Raw genomic sequence first — 20912 nt, forward strand, 5'->3', positions numbered from 1 at the left:
CTTATTTTTGATTTTTTTTTGTCTCCCACTCGGAAACACCCTCGTCACACGCGCAGACACCCGTGAACGAACGACTCGCACGCACATATTAAAATAGCACTATAAACCTTCCTCTAAAACATGGTGGTGTTCTATGGGCGGAATAACAAATCTCAGAAAGGTAGCCGTGTTGCAGCATAATTAATAAACTTTTCCCTGAACTAAATGTAGTATGCATTGTAAAGACTTAGCGCAGAATTCTTTGCACTTTTAGACCGACATTCTGAGGAGAATTCTTTGATTTTAGGATTTATTCTTTCTAAATATGCATAGGATTGCACCTTTAAAGCCCTTGTCCGCTTACATTCTCTAAGTAGATATACATATGTAGGGTTGCAGCGCGGCAGAATAGTGTCCAGAATGAGATGCATGCTGTCTTTATATGGCAGGTTTAGTGTATGCATGGGTGTAGAAAAAATTAAATGGAAATAGTGGGGTTAAAGGACAATGAAACGTACAAAAGGCAATGCCTTGACTGATTTGCTAAAAACTATACTTTTTACATTCTATTGCCATTGAAACAATTCAATAGAAATTCATCTACCACTGCAATGTAATAGGAATGTCACTATTATTAAAGCTGTGATCCTAGGCATGTTTAGACAGAACAAGTTGTAGGACAGAACAAGTTGTGCTCTGTAGACTCCCATCAGTTTTGCCAGTTCTAGAACTCAAAAGGAAAAAGGACGCTGGAACCGTGGGCAGCAAAAGTGACCCTCCTTGGGAAAAGATTTTGCTTGATCTCACCCCTTCACCAAGGTAGATTCCTTGGTGCTGCAAGAAAGCTGCAGCCCAACCAGCTTTGATCCGTCGACTGGGAGGAGATTTTCTGAAAGCACGCGGCATAATCTTTGGGTAGAAATCAACAACCATATTTGGGTTTGATTCGCGAATACAGATAAGAAATATTAAGCACTACTTGTTTTCGGTTGCCAGAGGAGACTTAGTCTAGAGACTTGGTAAAAAATAGAAATAACTCTACATTTTTTGGACGCGACAGTATAGGAAAATCAAAAACCACGTGCAACCAAAGGTGTTAATAAGAACTAGAATGGGTGTGGAACTGAAGACTATTTCCAGGACTTGTCATGGCAACAGAGACGTCAGCCGTTCTTTTCCGTTGACGTGCGACGTCAGGCGAAGCTGGGCGGAGCTCAGCTTTGAATTGTCGCGGGGCGAAGCTAAGCGAAGCGGCCGCGGGGGCCGGGGAAGGCGGCATCCGCCTTGGTCGCGGAGAGGACGGCGATGGGGACGGCGGAGCCTCCTCCAGGCAGCTCATGCACGGGGCCGGAGGAGGCGCGGCGCCTCGCGGTGCCGCGGCCGCCCTCCATTGAGGACTTCACTATCGTGAAGCCCATCAGCCGAGGAGCCTTCGGGAAGGTCTACCTGAGCCGCAGGAGGGGGAAGCTCTACGCCGTCAAGGTGAGCGGCTCGTGAGTGAGGCTTTCCAGAAATTAGATCCCGCCTGCCCTCCTGTCTGTCCGTCGGCCCAGAACCGCATTCGCAGAAGCTAGAAGAGCGTAACAGTAAATTGGAAAACATGGATGAGCCCCCCTGAAACGGACTGACGCCTAGACAATAAAAGCGTCAACTTAAAATAAAAATTTAAAAAACCTCCACAAATCAATACACTGGGTCGCATTCAGCTTTAGGGCACCATATGGTGCACCTATAGACAGGAAAACAGGCCTTTTATATGCTGGCTGGAGCTGGTAGGGCTTTTCTCTGTTTAAACATATATAGGATTGTGCTATTAGTTAATCATGCCTCACCTAAGTACTATTGATTTCTGTGGGTCTCTAATTAATCCTGAATCCAAACCATTGTCATAAACCTCAAAGTAGGCGGTGCTGCGGCTTTCTCTGAAAAGCAGCAAGTGATCATTTCAAGATGCTGAGGAATGTTGCATTGTACTTGTTTGCATTCATAGCTAGATGAGCGTGGTATGACACAGTGACTTCCTTAACATCTATTTCTATAATCACAAGATTTACGCCCTATATGGAGTAATACATAGTGACTGTTTTCAGAAACTGAGTTATGCGGTTTTGCAAATGTGGTGTAACACAATGACTTGTATTATTTTATTTATTTATTTATTTATTTATTTATTTATTTATTTATTTATTTATTTAAAGTTTTGGTATGCCATCCCCTTGCTATATAGCCTTAGAACGGCTCACACCAATAAATAAATATACAAATACAAATTAAAACCCGGAAACACCCTGGCTGCACAATTAAAACCATACACATTACACATTGTTAAAATATTGCTTGAATAAAAAGGTCTTAGCCTGTCGCCGAGAAACAAATAATGACGGCGCCAGGCGGACCTCTCCGCGGAGCGCATTCCACAGATGGGGTGCCACTGCAGAGAAAGCCCTCCTCCGGGTACTTTGCTTCCTGATGTCTCCCGGAGGGCTCCCGGAGGAGGGCCTCTGCTGCCGATCTCAAGGGGTGTGAGGGCAAATATGGAAGCAGGCGTTCCTTCAGGTATCCAGGTCCCAAGCCGTTAAGGGCTTTATAGGTGATTGCCAACACCTTGAATTGAACCTGGACTTTGATGGGAAGCCAGTGAAGCTGGCAGAGGACTGGGGTTATATGAGAATAACGCCCATCCCCGTCAGCAACCTGGCTGCTCTATTTTGCACCATCTGAAGTATCCGGATTGTCTTCAAGGGCAGCCTCACATAGAGCACGTTACAGAAATCCAACCGGGAAGTAACCAATGCATGTGTCACTGTTGCTAGGCAGTCGTCCTCCAGGTAGGGACGCAGCTAATGGATTAGCTTAAGCTGATGGAAAGCGCTTCTCGCCACCGCCGTCACTTGAGCTTCCAAAGACAGCTCCGGGTCGAGGAGCCCTCCCAAGCTGCAGACCCTGTCCTTTAGAGGGAGTACAACCCCATTCAGGACAAGATCCAAGTCACCTTCCCAGGGGCTTGAACCACCCACCAGCAGGACCTCCGTCTTGTCTGGATTGAGCTTCAGTTTATTGCCCCTCATCCAGGCCATTACCTCGGCCAGGCACCAGTTCAACACAGCCACTGCCTCACCTGGATTGGTTGAAAAAGAGAGGTAGAGCTGGGTATCATCAGCGTACTGATGATTCCGCAGCCCACACCTCTGGATGAACTCTCCCAGTGGTTTCATGTAAATGTTAAATATCGAGGGGGTCAGAATAGACCCCTGCGATACTCCATGGCATAACTGCCATGGCTCAGAGATAAAGTCCCCCAGCACCACCTTCTGGAATCGGCCGTCGAGGTAGGAGAGGAACCACTGCCAAGCAGTGCCTCCTACTCCCAACCCCTTTAGCCTATCCAGAAGGATACCATGGTCGATGGTATCGAAAGCCACTCAGAGGTCCAGGAGAACCAACAGGGACGCACTCCCCCGTCTCTCTCCCTGCACAGGTCATCGTACAGGGCGACCAAGGCAGATTCAGCACCATACCCGGGTCTGAAGCCGGACTGAAATGGGTCCAGATAATCAGTCTCATCCAAGAGAGCTTGGAGTTGTCCTGCCACCACCCATTCCAACACCTTCCCCAAAAACGGGATGTTGGCCACCTGTCTATAATTGGCAGCCATCTCTGGATCCAGGGACGCCTTCTTTAGGACCGGCCTAACCACCACCTCCTTTAGAGGGGCAGGCACCCGGCCATCCCTCAGAGAGGTGTTGATGACCTCCAGGATCCAGGCACCAATCCCGTGTTTGGCTTTGGACAGTAGCCACGATGGGCAGGGGTCCAGTAAACAGGTGGTGGTATGTACTTGTCCAAGCACCTTGTCCACATCAGCAGGCCGCAATAACTGAAACTCATCCAACAATATGCGACCAGATGGTAACATTGGCACCTCCCCTAAGGAATCTGAATCACTAGTGGAGTCCAGCTCATGATGAATCTGAGCGACTTTCTCCTTGAAGTGCTGGGCAAAGTCATCACAGCGGGTTATCGAGGGTGGTACTGGATCTTTCTTAGGGCCTGGATGTACCAGCCCCTGTACCACCCGAAAAAGTTCCGCTGGACAGCACTGTGAGGAGGCAATGGAAGTGGAGAAGAATTTCTTCTTTGCCGCCCTCACCACCACAGCATAGGCCCGATAATGGGCTCTTAAGTGTGTTTGGTCAGATTCATCCCGGGATTTCCTCCACCTATGCTCTAGTTGTCTCCTATAATAGAAGTGAATATGAACACAGTTCATAAACACATTAAAACATCAGAATAGCTTTGAACAAGCATTTTATACAGCTTACATAAAATGTGTAGTATGTACAAAACTTCTGACATATATAATTAATATTATTCAGAGTTATCCTTCTATTTTATGAGTTCCCATGTGTTGTGCTGTTCTCTGTTGAGTGGGCATGCATGTGCAATATGATATGCCCTAGACTTTGAAAATGATCAATACATATTGGTCCTCATGCAAAGTCATTTTGCTGATTTTATGAAAAAATGCATGATTGTCGATTGCACTATATTGGGGTGCATAAAGTTATGTCCCAGGCTCATATTAAAAATGGAATACTAATATGACGGTTAGGATTCAGTTTATCTTGGATTGCTCATAGACTGTAGAGCCAAATTAAATAAATGGCAGCAGACCCAGATTGCCCTAAACAGCTACAAAGCATTTTGGCTGTGAGGATTATTTAGACATTTGGAGCAGGACAGGGTTTAACCTTTCCTGTGATAATGTGTGTATCTGTAGTCCTGTCTCCTAACTGCTTTATGCATCATTGGGAAGCTGTATGGTGGAGTGTGGAGAATTACAGTGAAATAGTGATAGGTGGGGTATGAGTACTTTCTTTCTACTTCTGTACTGCAAATCATGCTGTCTTCCTGCCCCATTCAGTCCTCACAATTCAGATACTAGCTTCCCAAGTCTGCTACGCATAATGTGAACCAAGGCTAAGCTCATTTTATTTGTTTATTTATTTCTATACAGCCTAACAGCCAAAACTGTCTGGTTGATTCACAACAGTTAATGAACTACAAAAGATACATAATAACATTAGAGTAGGTTAACCAGCAACAGCTCAAGACTCATGCTGAATTTGCATGACTAGGCATACTGTGGCCTGGATCTGGACTTAGTCATATTTACGTTTCCTTGGTTTAAGTAGGTCTGTGTAAGCATGACTATGACTGTGTCTAACCCTGTGAGAGGAGTCTTTAGTGATTGCAAGAGTGCTGAGAAGGGCATGACCAAGCCTACTGATGGGCTCTTACTTCTTCTTTATTAAGACATAATCTTGGTTTCATAACATTTTTTTAAATGATGTTTCTATGTGGGTTTTCTAAAAGAACTCCAGAAAATGTCAAGCTACTTAAATAATACCCAAACTAATTACAGGAAACTAAATAAATACCTGACAATATAGAGTTGTTTCAGAAAGTCAAGTTCTTAACCCAAAAATTGAGGTAAGAGCAATTAAACTAGCATGCTGAAAAGCAGGCTTTCTTCAGTAGGCCTGGCCTTAGAGAACTGGTTCTAATGAACTGGTTGAAAGGAGGGTTCTTGGGAAAGTCCAAGGATAAGGGCCACGTCTCAGTGGCAGAGCACTTGTTTTGCATGTAGGAGGCTCGAAATTCATGGGGTGGGGTGGGGGGGGGGATTCTATCCGAAGCCTAGGAACCCTAGTGATCCTCTGCCAATCAGTGTCAACAGTACTGTGCTAGGTAAACTAATGGTCTGACTCAGGATGAGGTGACTTATGTTCCCAAATCACACTGCTTGGATTGCCAGGCCAGTGGTAAGTGTTGGAAGCCAGGCATCATGTGCTTTGGTTTGCATATTAACTGGCAGAATTGAACTCATAATGTTCTGTGCGGGATTGTAAAATTGCAAGTTTACAAGGCACTGGCAAAGGAACAGGATTCTACATTTCTGGTTTATTTTTCCTCAGTGGTGGTTTACATGCGTACCTTTTAAAATAAGGGGATAACATGACTCTTCTCTGTGTATCAACCAGTGTGTTCATTGCTTTGCAGGTAGTAAAAAAAGCAGACATGATCAATAAGAATATGGTGCATCAGGTGCAGGCAGAAAGGGATGCCCTGGCTCTCAGTAAAAGTCCTTTCATTGTGCACTTATATTACTCACTTCAGTCTGCCAGCAATGTCTACTTGGTGAGTAAACTATTTACAGTGCCTTAAGGCAGTTCTCAAAATGCACGTCCAAACAGTTTCAGAAAATTCTACCTTCCTGTTCAACTCATTTGTTTTTTCAACAGTGTTTTCTGACTTAACATATTCCCTCTTCTTGAATACCAATTTTGACCTTTTCTCAAGAGTATCAGCTTCAGAAAAGAAGCCATCCTTATAAAGATCTCAAATTTATTTGTGTAAGCCGTCCTGAGGCTCTTGCAAAGGGCGGCGTACAAATATCCTAAATAAATACATACATACATACTGTTCTGCATTATGGTAGTCTTGATTTGGACCTCACTTTTTAAAGGTGTGTCTTCATATTTTGTTTCTGTCTATATCTGGACTTCTAAAACAGCAGTGCTGTTACAGGTTATTCCAGGAAAACAATGAAATATGTGGAACTCACCAAAGCAGATCAGGAATTTCATTCAATGTTTGATGCTATGATACAGATCTTACCATAAACTAAGATGGCAATGAGTATGTTGTTTTTCCTTTGGCAGGTAATGGAATACCTCATAGGTGGAGATGTTAAATCTCTTCTTCACATATATGGTTATTTTGATGAAGAAGTGGCAATAAAGTATATTTCTGAAGTAGCACTAGCTCTTGATTACCTTCACAGACATGGGATAATCCACAGGTAATACAACTCAGTGCAAACCCCACAAAAAGGAAAATTGCATTTTAAGAGTGTTTGTCATGCTATATTTTACTGTACGGACCTGCAACTAACATAAAACAAAGAGGACCACTTCCACAAGGGATTTGTGTTGTTTTCATGCACATCTGGTAGACATGACAGGCCCCCTTTTGTTATGGTAATTTGACTTGTAGAACTCCTGATAGAACACAGGTACATAGAGCCTTGATGGATCATATTTATATATTATGAAACATGGAGTGTGGGGTGACTTTATAAATAGATGCTTCTAATTTGCAAAAAGCTGTTTATGCATTTCTTTATAACGGCAGAGACCTAAAGCCAGACAACATGCTCATATCTAACGAGGGTCACATAAAATTGACAGACTTTGGACTATCAAGAGTTACTCTTAACAGAGGTAAGACATACAGCTGTGCATCTATATCTGTGAGATCAAATTCAAAGTATTTATTAATACTTTGAGTTCGTTTATATTTGCAAATATTTTTATTTTTATTCACAAGAATGTTGGAATAAATGTTTAAGTATGTTGGAACAAATGATTTGGAAAGTCATTCTGAGAGTTTTAACCGGTATTACTGCTATGTAGAATAGATTGACTTACTCTGCAGAGGAGTAATATTGACTACTACTTTATAGATATCATTGCTAATAGGTATGTGTATTTTGTGCTTAGGCAATTAGTGCTTTGCCTAATTGCCTATGGCAGATAAAGAGCACTCTTGGTAAACCTGCAGGGAAAGATTTTCAAACTGGAAAAGTTTATTCTAGCAATGCCATTCTAAATATGCTTATTAGGCAGTAAATTTCCTTGAATGTGGTTGGACTTACTTTTGAGTACAGAACCATGGGAGTGTGCTCTTAAATTAAGCATATGCGGAAAAGTCAAACTGTATTAACTTGTGGAAATATTTGAAGTCGAGTGCAAACAGTTTTATACTTTTCTTAAACCTGTCTTTTAAAATAGTCAGTAGCAATCCTGACCATCCCTTGATATGCTATTAGTCAGCTTTGGACTTAAATTTCTTCAGCATCAGCCATCTGACAAAGTACCTTTGAAAGGGTGCTGTTTTTAAAAGTTGTTAACCTGGATGGTTTCCAATTCAAAGAAAGATATTAAAAATTACACACAGTGTAGCAAAGTTTTGACGCACCTACAGTAGTTCTTTCAACCCTAGCCATAATGTGTGAAATAGCTGATTGTGGCAGGTACAATCAGCAAGAATCCCTTCACTTAGGATTTTCTAGTGGCCTCAGTATGACAGTTGCTTCCCATGATATCCAAAACCAGCCTGTTTCATGCATTTTAGTTTTGTCATATCTGTCTGGGTATTTGGAGAGGCTGGGATTGTTATTATTAAACTCAGCCTTATGAAATTGGAGTGGAGTGATATTTTGGCTTGCAGTGACATCTCCTGGTATGTGTGCATAGCACATTATTTCACTTTTGAAGGATTTGTACCTGACCTTTTCATCAAATGATCCCCAGCACAGCTTATGGTAGCTTCTGGCAATTCACAATAACTCATTTCTCAGTGATGGAATGGCAAAGAGAAATTAAGAGAGGTAGGTAGGGATGAGGAGATGGTGCAGCTTTCTATTGTTTCAGCTGCCAGTGCTGCTGCAATCGTTAGACACATGGCAAGCCCAGAAAAAATAGAACTACTTATTTTCTTCCATTACACCAAGAAACATAAAATAATACTGTAGAATCTAATGTTCTTCAAATTTTCACAGAACTAAATATGATGGATATCCTCACGACACCATCCATGTCTAAACCTAAGCAAGATTATTCACGCACTCCTGGACAAGTCTTGTCTCTTATCAGCTCCTTTGGTTTTGTAAGTATTCAGAATAATGTACTGTCTCCCAGTTTATTAGAACCTTAGAAATTGCCTTATACCAAGCCAGACTATTATTCCACCAACCTCACTATTGTCTGCACCATTGACCACGGCTCTCTAGGGTTTCATAGAGGGATCTTTCCCAGTTCTACCTGAGGATGTCAGAAATTGACCACAGAACCTTTTGCATGCAATGCATATTCTTCACCACATTTTCCCAATTCTTTCTTTCTATTTTATTTCCCAAGGAGGTTCTTACTCTATTGAGGAATTAAGTGGTCCTCCATTGTAGCTGACTATGGGATCTGAAATTGTAAGCTATTATGTCCTATAATATATTTGGTTCTGTGTATTTGTAGAAAAATAATCTCTTAATTTTGACAGTACACTCCACTTGGAGGGAAAGTGCATGCACCTAGCACAAGCCCTGTTTGTGCAGATGTGTCTCAGCTTTCTAGAGGATTTGTTTCCCCCCTTTCTGTCAGTCACAAAGACTACCCTTCTGCATCGAGTAAGCTACTAAAAGCATGTAAGTATGAAAACCAGCTGGATTGCCTATCTCTTTGTAAGCCTGCCTATATACAGAGATCATCTCTCTGAGCCCTTTTTAAGACCTTGTGAATTAGAGGTTTGGTGGGTGGTTACTGTAAAAGGTCCTTCTTGGTTCTGGTAACTTATTTGTTGAATGCTCACTCCATAAAGTTTGTCACTGTCCAATTTAATCTCATTTTCCCTTTCCCTTTTATTTCTCCAGAGACTGTAAATACTAGCTTCACATCTGACTTTTGAAATCTCCATTTTGACAGCCAGATGCAGTTTTTCATAGTACCAAAGTGGCACTTTGGAGGGGCTGCCCATGGTTGTCAACGCTCTTTGTGTGTGTATGCAAAACCCAATTCTGTTTCTGGGGGACTTAAAGCCTCAGCAGGGATAAATTGGATGGGGGGGCACCTGCTGCAAAAGGTATCAGCCCTGACATTGTTCAGAGGTTGTTCTAAATTGTCCCCCTGATTTTTCTTGGCAACTGTCCAAATAAGATGTGCTACGAGAAACTAACGGCATGCGCATGAAAAGGGAGTATTTGCTGATTTACACCCTGCTTGGAGAAATATTCTCTTCTCTTCCCCCACCCTGAAGCCCACAGGCTGGTACACATTTTGCACTTTCTCCTGAGCCTCTGTGGAAAAGGAGTTTTGACAGCATTGGTAGAGCAATGGGTGGTCTTTGTCTGGGATATATGGCTGTATACGTCCCAGTCAAAAACCCCCATTACCCAGTCAGAACCCCTTTTTAAAGAGAGTGAGAGTTTTGACATCTAGCTATCAAAGCTATCAAGACTCATTTTTCCCTATAAACTTGGTTCATATATCATGCCAATTCATGGGTTGTTTAAGCCAGGAATTCCATTTTAACCAGTGCATTGCATCAGGGCAGAGTGAACAAGACACCACTTTTGCTGCACACACACCGCTTTTGCTTTGCATCCATCTCATCCACGACTCGGGAACATCCCATTTCTGCACTGTTTGATATGTCATGCGAACCTGGAACCCTTGAAGTTGTTGAGGGACAGAGAACTCATAGTTTTAAACCAACTACAAACCATCGGTTCAAACACTTTATTGTTGGTTCCTCAAAACCCAGATTTCTGTGTTTGCATGTTGCACCCACAATCTACTAACAGAACATTCTTGGGCTGTTTATGAAATCTGATGGAAAGTGGAAACAGAGCAAGCAAGAGGCATCGCCTGCTCACTCTGGCACAGTCCCCAACAACTATGGGTTGTTTAACATATTGTTAGCTGTTGTGTTTGAACTGGGCCAATGAGGTAGCAGTGAAATGTTGTACTTTAGTAGGAGAAATTCAAGTTGCTAGTTAGGGCAGAGCTATATAATGGCAAGCATGTTTTCACCAAGAAAACATTACTGCTCATATTTCCCAGAAGTTGTTGGGGTGCAGAAGAAAGTGGATGTAGTGGCTCGACCTGCTTTCCTCTTTCAACTTCCAGTAGATAATTTGAGTGTATTTATACTACTTGAGATTAAACCTTGATGCATGTTTCTTCTCTGTGGTTATCACATATAAGATAGCAGCATTGGGAACATGTGAAGGATCTGGTTTGGGAGTGGAAATCTATTGGATTTCCTCAGCTCAGCTCCTCAAATTCTAGCCCACTTTCTCTCCACCCTAAGTCCACCTCATGCTGAATGTTCACATGGACATCTGGTGAGAAGCCAGTTCAAGCAGAGCTCTGCTTCCACACATGTGACATGTGGGCTTTATGAATTTTGTGCAAAGAATTACATAGTTTGCATACTTTATGCAAAGACGCCCCTGGTATTTCTGGGTGTCTGTGTACTTCAGCTCAGCTCAGCTCGCTTCCTGGCCAGGGCTGAGAGTAGGAAAGGCATCTGGTATGTGCAGGAAAGCCTGGTCTTTGCATTCCTAAGCAGCATAATTTGCTTTTATCATATTATTCATAAAGTGTGCTGCAGTAAAAATAATTAAGAGCTCCTATGAAATGTCCTACAACAATTATCCTTGAGTTAAATATGACATCTGATTTTCCCGAATTCCAGGTGTTATTGATTAAATTTGCTCGAAAACTGAATACTCTACATTGCCACTTGATTTTAAAAACTGACCCGTCTTTCCTGAAGGCATAAATTCTTCAGCTGTAACACCTGGAATGCCGGTGAGGAGTCTGACGCCAACTCTACTTCAGTCCAGAAAGCGGTATGGGACTTCCAGTGCCAGTAGCCATTCCCGTACCCAGTTGTCCAGCATGGAGTCGGAGTGCTGCAGCAGCCCCCGGTGGGAAAAAGACACACAGGTCAGGAGCGTTTCTTTCCAGTGGCTTTGGTTCCTCTGACTTTTTATAACTGAATGATAAAAGGGCATAATGGGATTATTCAACATTTCAGCAGCTTTAAACATTAACTCCCAAGAAGGGCAATCATGCAAGATCTGGATTCTTTATTTCAACTGCTGACATGTTTTACGCTTGGCTGTGGAAACCACCATGGTTAAAGGCGATCTCTTTCCATACAAACCTTCTGGGGTAGCAGGTCACTATTATAAGCCCTGCTACATATCCTGCCATTGTCTGAAGTGAGTGGGTCACAAGGCCTTCTGTATCACGGTGCCGAGATTTTGGAATGTCCTTTTCCAGAGAGCCTTGCTCGGCTTTTCCTTGAGGAGCAAAGTACTGGCCCTGTCAACAAGCATTTGGGTTGTGGGGCAAACTGTTTTTTGTTTTTGTACTTTCCATATTGTGTGCTTTTGTTTTTTGCTGGGGAAGCAGGTTGGACTAAAAATGTGATAGAAATAATGTGGGAAGTATGTATGATTTATTCATTTGTTTAAACATGTTAATAAACACTTGAAAGTATTTGCTTTTCAGGAAATGGAAGACATACTTCCCTCTGTCACAGGAAAAGGCAGTGCATCAGAGAAGCCTGAAAATACAGATTTATTGCTTGCCAATAGCACGAAAGGTTTAAAGAGAAAGGCATTGGAATCTGCCATCTCCCCTATTAGCAGCAATGATTCTGGGGGCAGGGTGGATGGAAGGGTTGAACACTTTAACTCCTGTGACACTTCTATAAGGACCTGTGATGTAAAGGACCTTGTCCGAAAATGCCTTTCTGAATACAAAGAGTGGGAAGAAAATTTATCTTCAGAAACAACTGATTCAGCAAAGGAGGCAGCAAAATTGTCTAATTGCCCATTGCCTCCTTTAAGTTCAGGAAATCCCATGAAAGAAAAGAAAGAGGAGGCAGTATTGGAGAAGCCAGGTGTCAAAAGAAGTTTTGAATTAGTTGACACAAGTCCTTCTCAAGGACTAATTCTTGTAAAGAAAAGCAATGCAGAATACAAACGTGGCTGCAAAATCACCGAGATTGCAGAAAAACAAAGCACAGGTTTAACAACTGAAATCTGTTGCTTAAAACTGGAAAAATGCCTACAAGAGGCCTGTACCAGTGAAGGTCAAGCAAAAGACTGTGGTGGCACTGAACAAAACAGGGGTAGCAAATCAGCTACTCCTTTCATAGCAAAGAACCTTATGCATGATCTAGATGCAGACTGTGAAAAGGATGGGAAAAAAGAACTCACAAACTCCAGTTTTTTATGCATTGATGATGAAAAGCCTCTAGCAAGCATGAGCATGGACTCTGATTTATCCCTTCCGGAAATGTCTACTACAGATAGTCACATAGAAAAGCACTTTTCTCATTTAGATGCAAGCATTAAAGATCTCACCTCTGAGGAACTAAGAACAGAGGCAATGTCAATAACGTCACCTTTTTGCCCAGGTGCTTTGCTAAGAGGTCAGGAGATGCTTCCTATCCAGGATAGCAAACCAGTGTGTCATGATCAGGATGAGAAAGGTGTAACTGAAATACACACAGACATCCACTCTTCTTCATCAGTGGAGATGTTAAAAACAATGAACCAATTCAAGAAAAATGTTGTTGCCTTTCGGAGTTACAACAGTCAAATCAATGTGTCTAATATGTCTGAGCCATCAAGACTTAGTATGATGTCAGTAGAAGGCATGGATATCTCTGCTTGCAGTGGCTCTTATCCTATGACTATTACACCTGTGCAAAAGGGAACTGCCTACAAAGTGTATCAGGTAGGTGGTAAAGAGGCACATTAAACACTGCAGAATAGCATCTAAGGGCATCTTGATAGAAGAGGCATTTCCTGAGCAGGCATCACTTTTGTATAGGAACTTGTGTATATCCCAGATGTATACAATCAAATGTACACATGGCAAGAAGCTCCAGGTAATGGTAGGTTCATGCATTATATGAAAGTCCAAAAATGCATATTGATCTTTAATGCCATGTGCCAGTCCTTCCCCTACTTCCTTCCAAGCAGATCAGGACAAAAGGCATTCTGGCAAAACTTGTTTATGTTAAATCAGGCCAGCGATATGGTAGACGAGTACTGCAGATGTCAGACACAAATAAACTTAGAATACCAGCTATTAGGGAAATGCAGCTTAATGATAAAAAGTTGATTACAAACTGTATCCCTCTCATCCCTTCTAAACCAAAAGGAGCTGACTTTTGGGCAACTGTTGATAATGTTTGACACTTCTAAATTGGTTTCACCTGACACCATTCAATTGGACTGAAGTCAGTCCACCGGCACCCATCTCTAAATGCTCAACTGAGTTTCCCACAGAACTTGAAATGGTCTAGTCCTCCTTGGCTGCCTGTTTTATCTCTGCCTCTTCAGTTCTGATTCCAAATCTGAGGCAACACACATTGTCCCAGCATTGTCATACTATCTGGGAATGATGAAAGTTATCCATTTGACGTCTGGATATCACCAAGTTGCTGTAGGGCTGACAGATGACAGATGGAGTAGAGGAACTGCTAACCCCAGGCTTATACATTCATGTAAAAATCTCAACCTGTTTCTGCTTATGTTTCCTCCAGCAGCATTTTGGGTTGTTTGCAGAACAATTTAAATAGATTGAGTTACTAATTTAACTTGATACTGAGATATAAGCAAATGTTGCAAAACAACTTAGGAGAACTTAGCTTGGTTTGCACAAGCACTTTTCTGAACAGCCTTAAGATAGGTGCAGACTGTATTAAGTCTCATCAGGGAACTATTTTCACAGAAAAGCAGTATCTGGGCTATGACATTTACTAGATACCAGAGCAGAAATTGTGTGCATGTTGTAGGTGCAGTGGTGCAAATATATGCATTTAATTAATTAAATAATTCATCTTTTCTCTAAAGAAATGCAGTTTGAGTACCATTCTCTTTTGATGTATGCACATGCCATGGGAATTCTTTGCTAAGTGACAATCTCCCCTAAATGATATAATAGACATGTATGTTTCTAGCATCTATTATGCAAATCATATCCCACACAGAAAAGTCATGTGTGAAGTAGGCATAGGTTTGCTTTTCTCCCAAGCAACTGTTTGGTGGGGGCAATTCAACTGAAAGAACCTTGCTCTTATTTATTCCTATTAGTTGCACCAGTGGGCTTACCTGACCATGCAGACAGGTTAGTGTCTAGTGAGACTTTATAATAGGCTCTAAATCTCAAGGTTCAGAGTCCATTGCTCCTTCCAGGTTCACTGATCATGAGAAGCAGGAGGTATGGGTTTCATAACACGATACCATTTGTTGATCAAAATGAAACATGTAATTAAAATAGTAATCTTCAGGAAGGACATTGATTAATGTGATGAAAACTCAGCATCATAGGAGCCAATCAGGAAAAGCCTTTTTGCTTGAGAAATCCTCATCAGAATGGGGTAGCAGTGGCCACCAACATGAAATGGAGATTAGACAGTTCAGGAAGCGTGAGTGGGAGGGTGCTCTTGCACTCATGGCCTACCTTTGGGCTGATCCAGCTGGACTGTCCTTATGTGATTGCAATGAACATTTCAGAACTATGCAATTGAGAATGCTAGGCCTAAGCAGGGGGCTTCATTGCTGGGGTGGTAGGGCAGTTGCCCAGGCCTTTTTCAGGACTGAAGTTCAGCATCTGAATTTACAACTAGTCTGAAGCAATAAATTACTAGCTTGTTAAATTCTTGTGTTTAATCTAGTATCTGTTCTTTGACATCAGACTCCCCAGGGAAATGCTGATACACCTTACAGGACCCCAAAGAGTGTACGAAGAGGGGCTGCCCCTGTGGAGGGAGAACACATTTTAGGAACCCCAGATTACTTGGCACCTGAGCTGCTCTTAGCCAAGGCCCATGGTAAGCAATTAAGTAATGGCAGAAAAGTTTCTCATATCCATAAAATATGTTTCCTCATTCTCGCAGTGCAATGCTATCTTTCTTTAATCCGAAAGCACTTTTATTACTGATGGTACTCAAGCCTGGATTTAACCTTAAAAATTCATTTCTGCATAGTTAAGGAAGTACATGGAAGTGTATTTTTTTTCCTTTCCTTCTCTTGTTATGTTCGTTGCTGTGCAGACTAATATCCAAAATTTCCCTAAATTTGGTGTTTCCCATGGCAGAATGGGGGAGGAGGGTTTGAGGTGTGCTGTGAATGATAAAGAAAGGATGCTTCAGTCATGCCTTGTTCCAAAACATTGGCGGTGGTTATCTTTTCTTTCTGAGTTTTATATACCAAGTGATGTATTAATTGCAAGAAGTTCACTTTAACTTTGCTTCATATATTCTTTGAATATTTGGCATATAGAGATACAAGCTAGGCAAATGTAATTACCCAGACACAGTTTTGTTTCTGTAAGGAACAGGGGACAGATCTATGGTGAATAAGCTCATCAAGATGAACTTATATGAGAGGTACTTGTGTGAGGTGCTTGTGTGAGGTGAAAATACTTAAATACATACAGCATCCCAGGTTGGACAAGTCATCTGAATCAGGGGTGGGTCAGGGTTCTGGAGACCATTTCTGATAGCCTGGAAGTCCCCATTCCTGTTGGTGCTGCATTGCCAAACCAGGCAGCTAAGAGTAGAAGCCAAAAAACTCCCACCACTTCCCAGTCATTAACAAGGTTTTAGAATGATGGCCAAAGTGCTGAAATTAGCAGTAATGGCAACAGAAAAAAACCACAGTTTACACACAAATTTCAGACAACCTACATATTGCCTTTTTAGCTTTCTGTAGTGGTATGTCACCAAAATTCAGCTGCAATCCACTATTGTTTTTTGCCAGAGTCACCATGAATTTCACTATGTTGCTCTCATCTGAGCTAAGCATCTAAATATTATGAAAACTTCCCCTTGCTCTTTTGCTTTGAGAGTGAAAGCTACTACTTTCAGTTTTGACTAAGCAGTGCCTTGTTATAGATGTACTTGGGGAGCTGTGGTTTATTCTAACTAGGTAGTTAGAACAAAAGAAGCTCAGAAGATGGTTTGACATCCTGGTTTGTTATCCTGGCTAGCTTTTCCTGGTTTCCTTCACTTTGGAATGCAGGAATACTATCATATATTTCTGGATGTAAAAAAATCTGGAAAAATATTAGAACATAAGAGAAGAAATTCTAGTTTCACTTTTTTCCTGATATGCTTACTTAGTAAGCAGTTTTTATGCATGTTTGTGCATTGAATCATTCATTTCTTCACTTACAACTTGGAGGATGTAGTCCACAATATTACCATTTGATTCTGCAGAATGTATAACCTGACCCTCTAGTGGGTGGGCAAATAGACAACCTAGCAAATTAATTTTGTGTGCTTATGTATGACCATACTAAGGAAGAAATGTTTGGATATATTTGTCAGACTTTCATTTGATGATGACGACTTTGTGACAGAGCTCTGAGTTAAATTTTAACAGTATCAATTAATTGAGTTCAGTGTCATAAAGGTTCATATAGACAGACCAAAATGTTTACCTGGTTTTTTTTTTACACGCAGGAGTTCAGAATACTGGTAAGTTTCCTTATGGTACGTTACAGAACAATCAAAGTTTAATTTGACCATAAAGCTAAATACAAATATATATACTAAGCCATGTAACTCTCATTCTTTGAAGTTTTAGAGAGGTAGCCATACTAGGTTTGTGCAGCAAAAACAGCAGAGTACTGCTGTACTTTCCTCTGGAAAGGAAAATAATACAATAAATGTAGCTTGCCTTTTCTTCTTTTCTCATTTAGATATGCTGTTTTGTCATCCCAGACAGCATGCCTTTCCTTTGTATTCCAAAATTCTCTTTATCCAGTCTTTTGCAAGGGAAAGTAGGGAGGCACAGAAACATTGGTTCCTTCTACTTTTGTATTGCAATTTGCTTGCTGTTCTGCAAAGGTTAAAATGCAGTAGCAATACACTTTAAAAAGATTATCTGGATAAGGCTTCTGTAAACCAATCAAAAGCAATGCAACATATGTTAGTTGCGACTAATTTAACCCACATTGATTTCAGTGGTCTACTCTAACCATGACTAAGTATTGATCTAGACCAAAGAATTAATGTTAGCTCCTGCTAAGAGGGGCTCACCACACCACAAATGATAATCACTTCTGCAAAATAAGGCAATCTGTTTTAATGTATTTTGTATTCAGTGTTGTAAGCCGCCCCGAGGCCTTGGCAAGGGGCAGCATAGAAATGTTTTAATAAAATAAATAAAATAAATCTTCTTTGAAGCAGAATATTAGCAAATATTCGAGCAGAGGTGGGCAATCTGTGGCTAATCAAAGTGCCATCACAAAAATAACTGTACACTGGAAAGCTGTAATCACCCAGTTCACCCACCATATTTGTACAAAGAAGGACATACTCCAAGATCGCTGGTCCCACTTACATGAACAGGGAACAAACCAATCCTCTAAACCTGAGAAAACGTAACCATCTGTTGCTCTCATCAGGATGGGCTGGCTGGAGCTTTAGCAGTGCGGCAGCTGTACAGTGCATGTTGCTTATTAATGGGTTTTGGTGCTTCCAAAAGCTTCACCTGCTTGTGCTTTTCAGCATTGAGTTTCCTGACCTGAACACTTTCAAGGAGCAAGTAAGTGGAAGAGCTCAATTTTGGTTCAAGAGAGCACTCTGTTGATTGCAAGCTTCTGACTGGAGCTTATTTCTACAGTAGCCTCACCGATATTGGAAAATACAAAAATACCTTGGTCCCTGTAATTTTCAAGCGAGTTTAAAGTATTGTGTAACCTTAAAGTTTTGAACGTGATGGCCTTAATCAAATAATTGGTTCCTCTCTAAAGACTGGGGGGATTTGGTTTTCCTTACATAATTGCTCTTTGGAAATCCCAGTGTGTTAGAGATGCTAATGACGTCTTTCACTATGCTTTCTGCCATGGAACATTTAGGTAAATATTAACAAGTAGAAGAACAACAGTAGAAAAAAATAAGATGCTTAGAATGCAGTTTCTCTTTTTTTCTCTTAATTTCGTAAAAAAAATGTTTGGTTATTAAGAATCTTCCCAGTATTTTCTGTGTTCCGTTATTCCTTGACATGCAACTATATCTAATCTTGTGGAACTGGTGTTAATTTATGTGGATGGTCTTCACCTCAGGTCCTGCAGTAGACTGGTGGGCACTTGGAGTTTGCTTGTTTGAGTTTTTAACTGGAATTCCACCATTCAATGATGAAACGCCACAACAAGTATTCCAGAATATTCTGAAAAGAGGTAATTGTGGTTTTGGCCAAACTAAGTTCAAAGATGGTGTATCTAGAGAGAGTGTGTGTGTGTGAGAGAGAGACAGAGACAGAGAGACAGAGAATGAGAATTGAGGTACTGATGATGTATATGTGTTTCTAGATATTCCATGGCCTGAAGGTGAAGAGAAGTTATCAGATCATGCTCAGAACGCAATAGATATTCTTTTAACTGTTGAGAGTTCCAAACGAGCGGGACTCAGGGGTGAGTATCAACTTTTATTGTCCCTTTCTTGTTACAGTTATGTAACCCTTTGAATTGAGGCAATTCAATTACAGTATAAATAAATATCCTTAGGCTTCACTGTATGCTACCTGGGGGGATGGTCTGGATATCTGCCTCTGGGAGCCAAGAGAGAGAGATTGGAACTCAGAGATCTAGCTTCACAAATCTCCTTCCAGTCTTGATGGAAACAGCAGCCCTTACTCCTCCAGTATCACAGCTGTGACATGGGTTGAAGTAGGCTCCTTGGCTATGTAGGTTCTTGGGAATTTGGATAAAACAGTTTCACCATCTTTGGATCTGCTCTTTTACCTTTGCTTCACCCCACCCTGCCCTGCCCAATTGAAGGAATTGCTTTGTCCTTGAAAGTAACAGTAGCTACTCAAGTCATTTTTGATCTCAGAGACTCATCACAGTAGTTCCTTTGCTAACAAAGATCGTAAGACAAGATGGAAATCCAATTCTGGACAATTGATGCAGTTCTCTTGTTTTGAATAATGAAGCACTTCTGTGTGGTGGTAGGATAGTTCAGAGATGGCTTAGGTCATCTAGTAAGCCTCACAGCTGAGCCAAAGGATTTAGATTTGGGCTTCTTTGGTCCATAGTTGGCAACCTATATTAAGACTTGTATTTATCTTAAATCTTGAAAAAATCTGATTAATAGATTAGAATCTCTTAATTCAAGAAACAAAATGGCCTGGAGATATCTAGGATCAGAAGATGAAGTATCTGCAAAGTGTGAGGAAGTCATTCACAGGAACATATCTAATGCTTCTTTCTACTTTTATTCTAGAATTGAAACGTCATCATCTTTTTCATGGTGTGGACTGGGATAATCTGGATCATCAGGCCATGCCCTTCATACCTCAGCCAAATGATGAAACAGACACATCTTATTTTGAAGCTAGGAATAATGCTCAGCATCTAACAGTGTCTGGGTTCAGCTTGTAGTTACACTGAATTTTCCAGTGGGCTGCACATTTATAAAGCTTTCCAACACCGATAAACTCCTGATCTACACATTGTTTTTAAAACCAGATCTGCTTTTAACTCATTGTACTTTTTCTTATGAACTATACATGAAAAGTTTAATTCTACAAAGTTACTACAGCCAAACTATTATTCTAGTTGAGGCACCTTATGTAAATCTTAGTATATATGTTATGGGGGTATAACACTTTAACATTGAACAAAATGTGTTTTTCTGCTGCTATCAAGTATTTCTAATATGGGAGGGACTGTCTTTCCTGTCAGGCATAATATGGAGGTTAAATCATAATACTGTATTAATGGTGCCTGTAATTCAAAAATGCAGTCATAGAAGGGATTTTAAGTGAATTTGAAAGTCATTTTATACGAGTGTTAGAAACTACACTATACAAAAAATCAACTGTGTAGCCCAAGTATGTTTCTGTTTGTCTGTGTGCTAGTCCTTCCGGGGCACAAGTTTTCAGACACTTTAAATACACTGCCTGCTCTGATGCTAAACAATCAGTGTTCTTAGCTATCTCCTTTTATTGTCAATGTCTGTTCACCAACGCCCCCCCCCCACTGTCTTACCTATGAAAATTATTACAAAAAAATAATTCCAAGAACAGAAATCCAAACAGGTTTTAACTGGCCCACTTGTGTTTCTAGATTAAGCATGTTAACATTAAATATTGAAAATGAGTCTCTCTTTGGTCATTTCTAGAAGCCAGATATTTACAACTGTCTAATCAAAATATTAGCACTAACAACTATATATATTTACAATTTTGTGAAATAGAATAACAAGTGTTTTCATTAAATACTGATTATGTATTTTAATTATTGAAAATAAAAATCTGTACGCATTGGAGATAC

At 41.0% G+C, this 20912-nt stretch overlaps 1 protein-coding gene across 1 annotated transcript; it reads left to right on the forward strand.

Annotated features, from left to right (window-relative positions):
* The first annotated feature begins 6725 nt into the window (after positions 1-6725).
* MASTL (microtubule associated serine/threonine kinase like) lies at positions 6726-20063 on the forward strand. The gene is made up of 10 exons (XM_044425004.1): positions 6726-6844; positions 7177-7265; positions 8606-8712; positions 9100-9244; positions 11377-11549; positions 12120-13355; positions 15324-15459; positions 18702-18815; positions 18948-19049; positions 19861-20063. Exons 2-10 carry the CDS (start codon positions 7196-7198, stop codon positions 20016-20018), a joined length of 2241 nt encoding a protein of 746 aa, XP_044280939.1. The 5' UTR covers positions 6726-6844; positions 7177-7195; the 3' UTR covers positions 20019-20063.
* The last annotated feature ends 849 nt before the right edge of the window (positions 20064-20912 follow it).

Source organism: Varanus komodoensis, unplaced genomic scaffold (assembly GCF_004798865.1).
Source record: "Varanus komodoensis strain SLA01 unplaced genomic scaffold, ASM479886v1 scaffold15, whole genome shotgun sequence".
Lineage (NCBI taxonomy): Eukaryota > Metazoa > Chordata > Lepidosauria > Squamata > Varanidae > Varanus > Varanus komodoensis.

Coding starts and splice junctions, on each gene's coding strand:
- MASTL (XM_044425004.1), top strand. CDS start 7,196: ATGCTCATATCTAACGAGGGTCACATAAAATTGACAGACTTTGGACTA. Junction 7,266..8,605: donor AAGAGTTACTCTTAACAGAG/GTAAGACATACA, acceptor AAATTTTCACAG/AACTAAATATGATGGATATC. Junction 18,816..18,947: donor CCAGAATATTCTGAAAAGAG/GTAATTGTGGTT, acceptor ATGTGTTTCTAG/ATATTCCATGGCCTGAAGGT.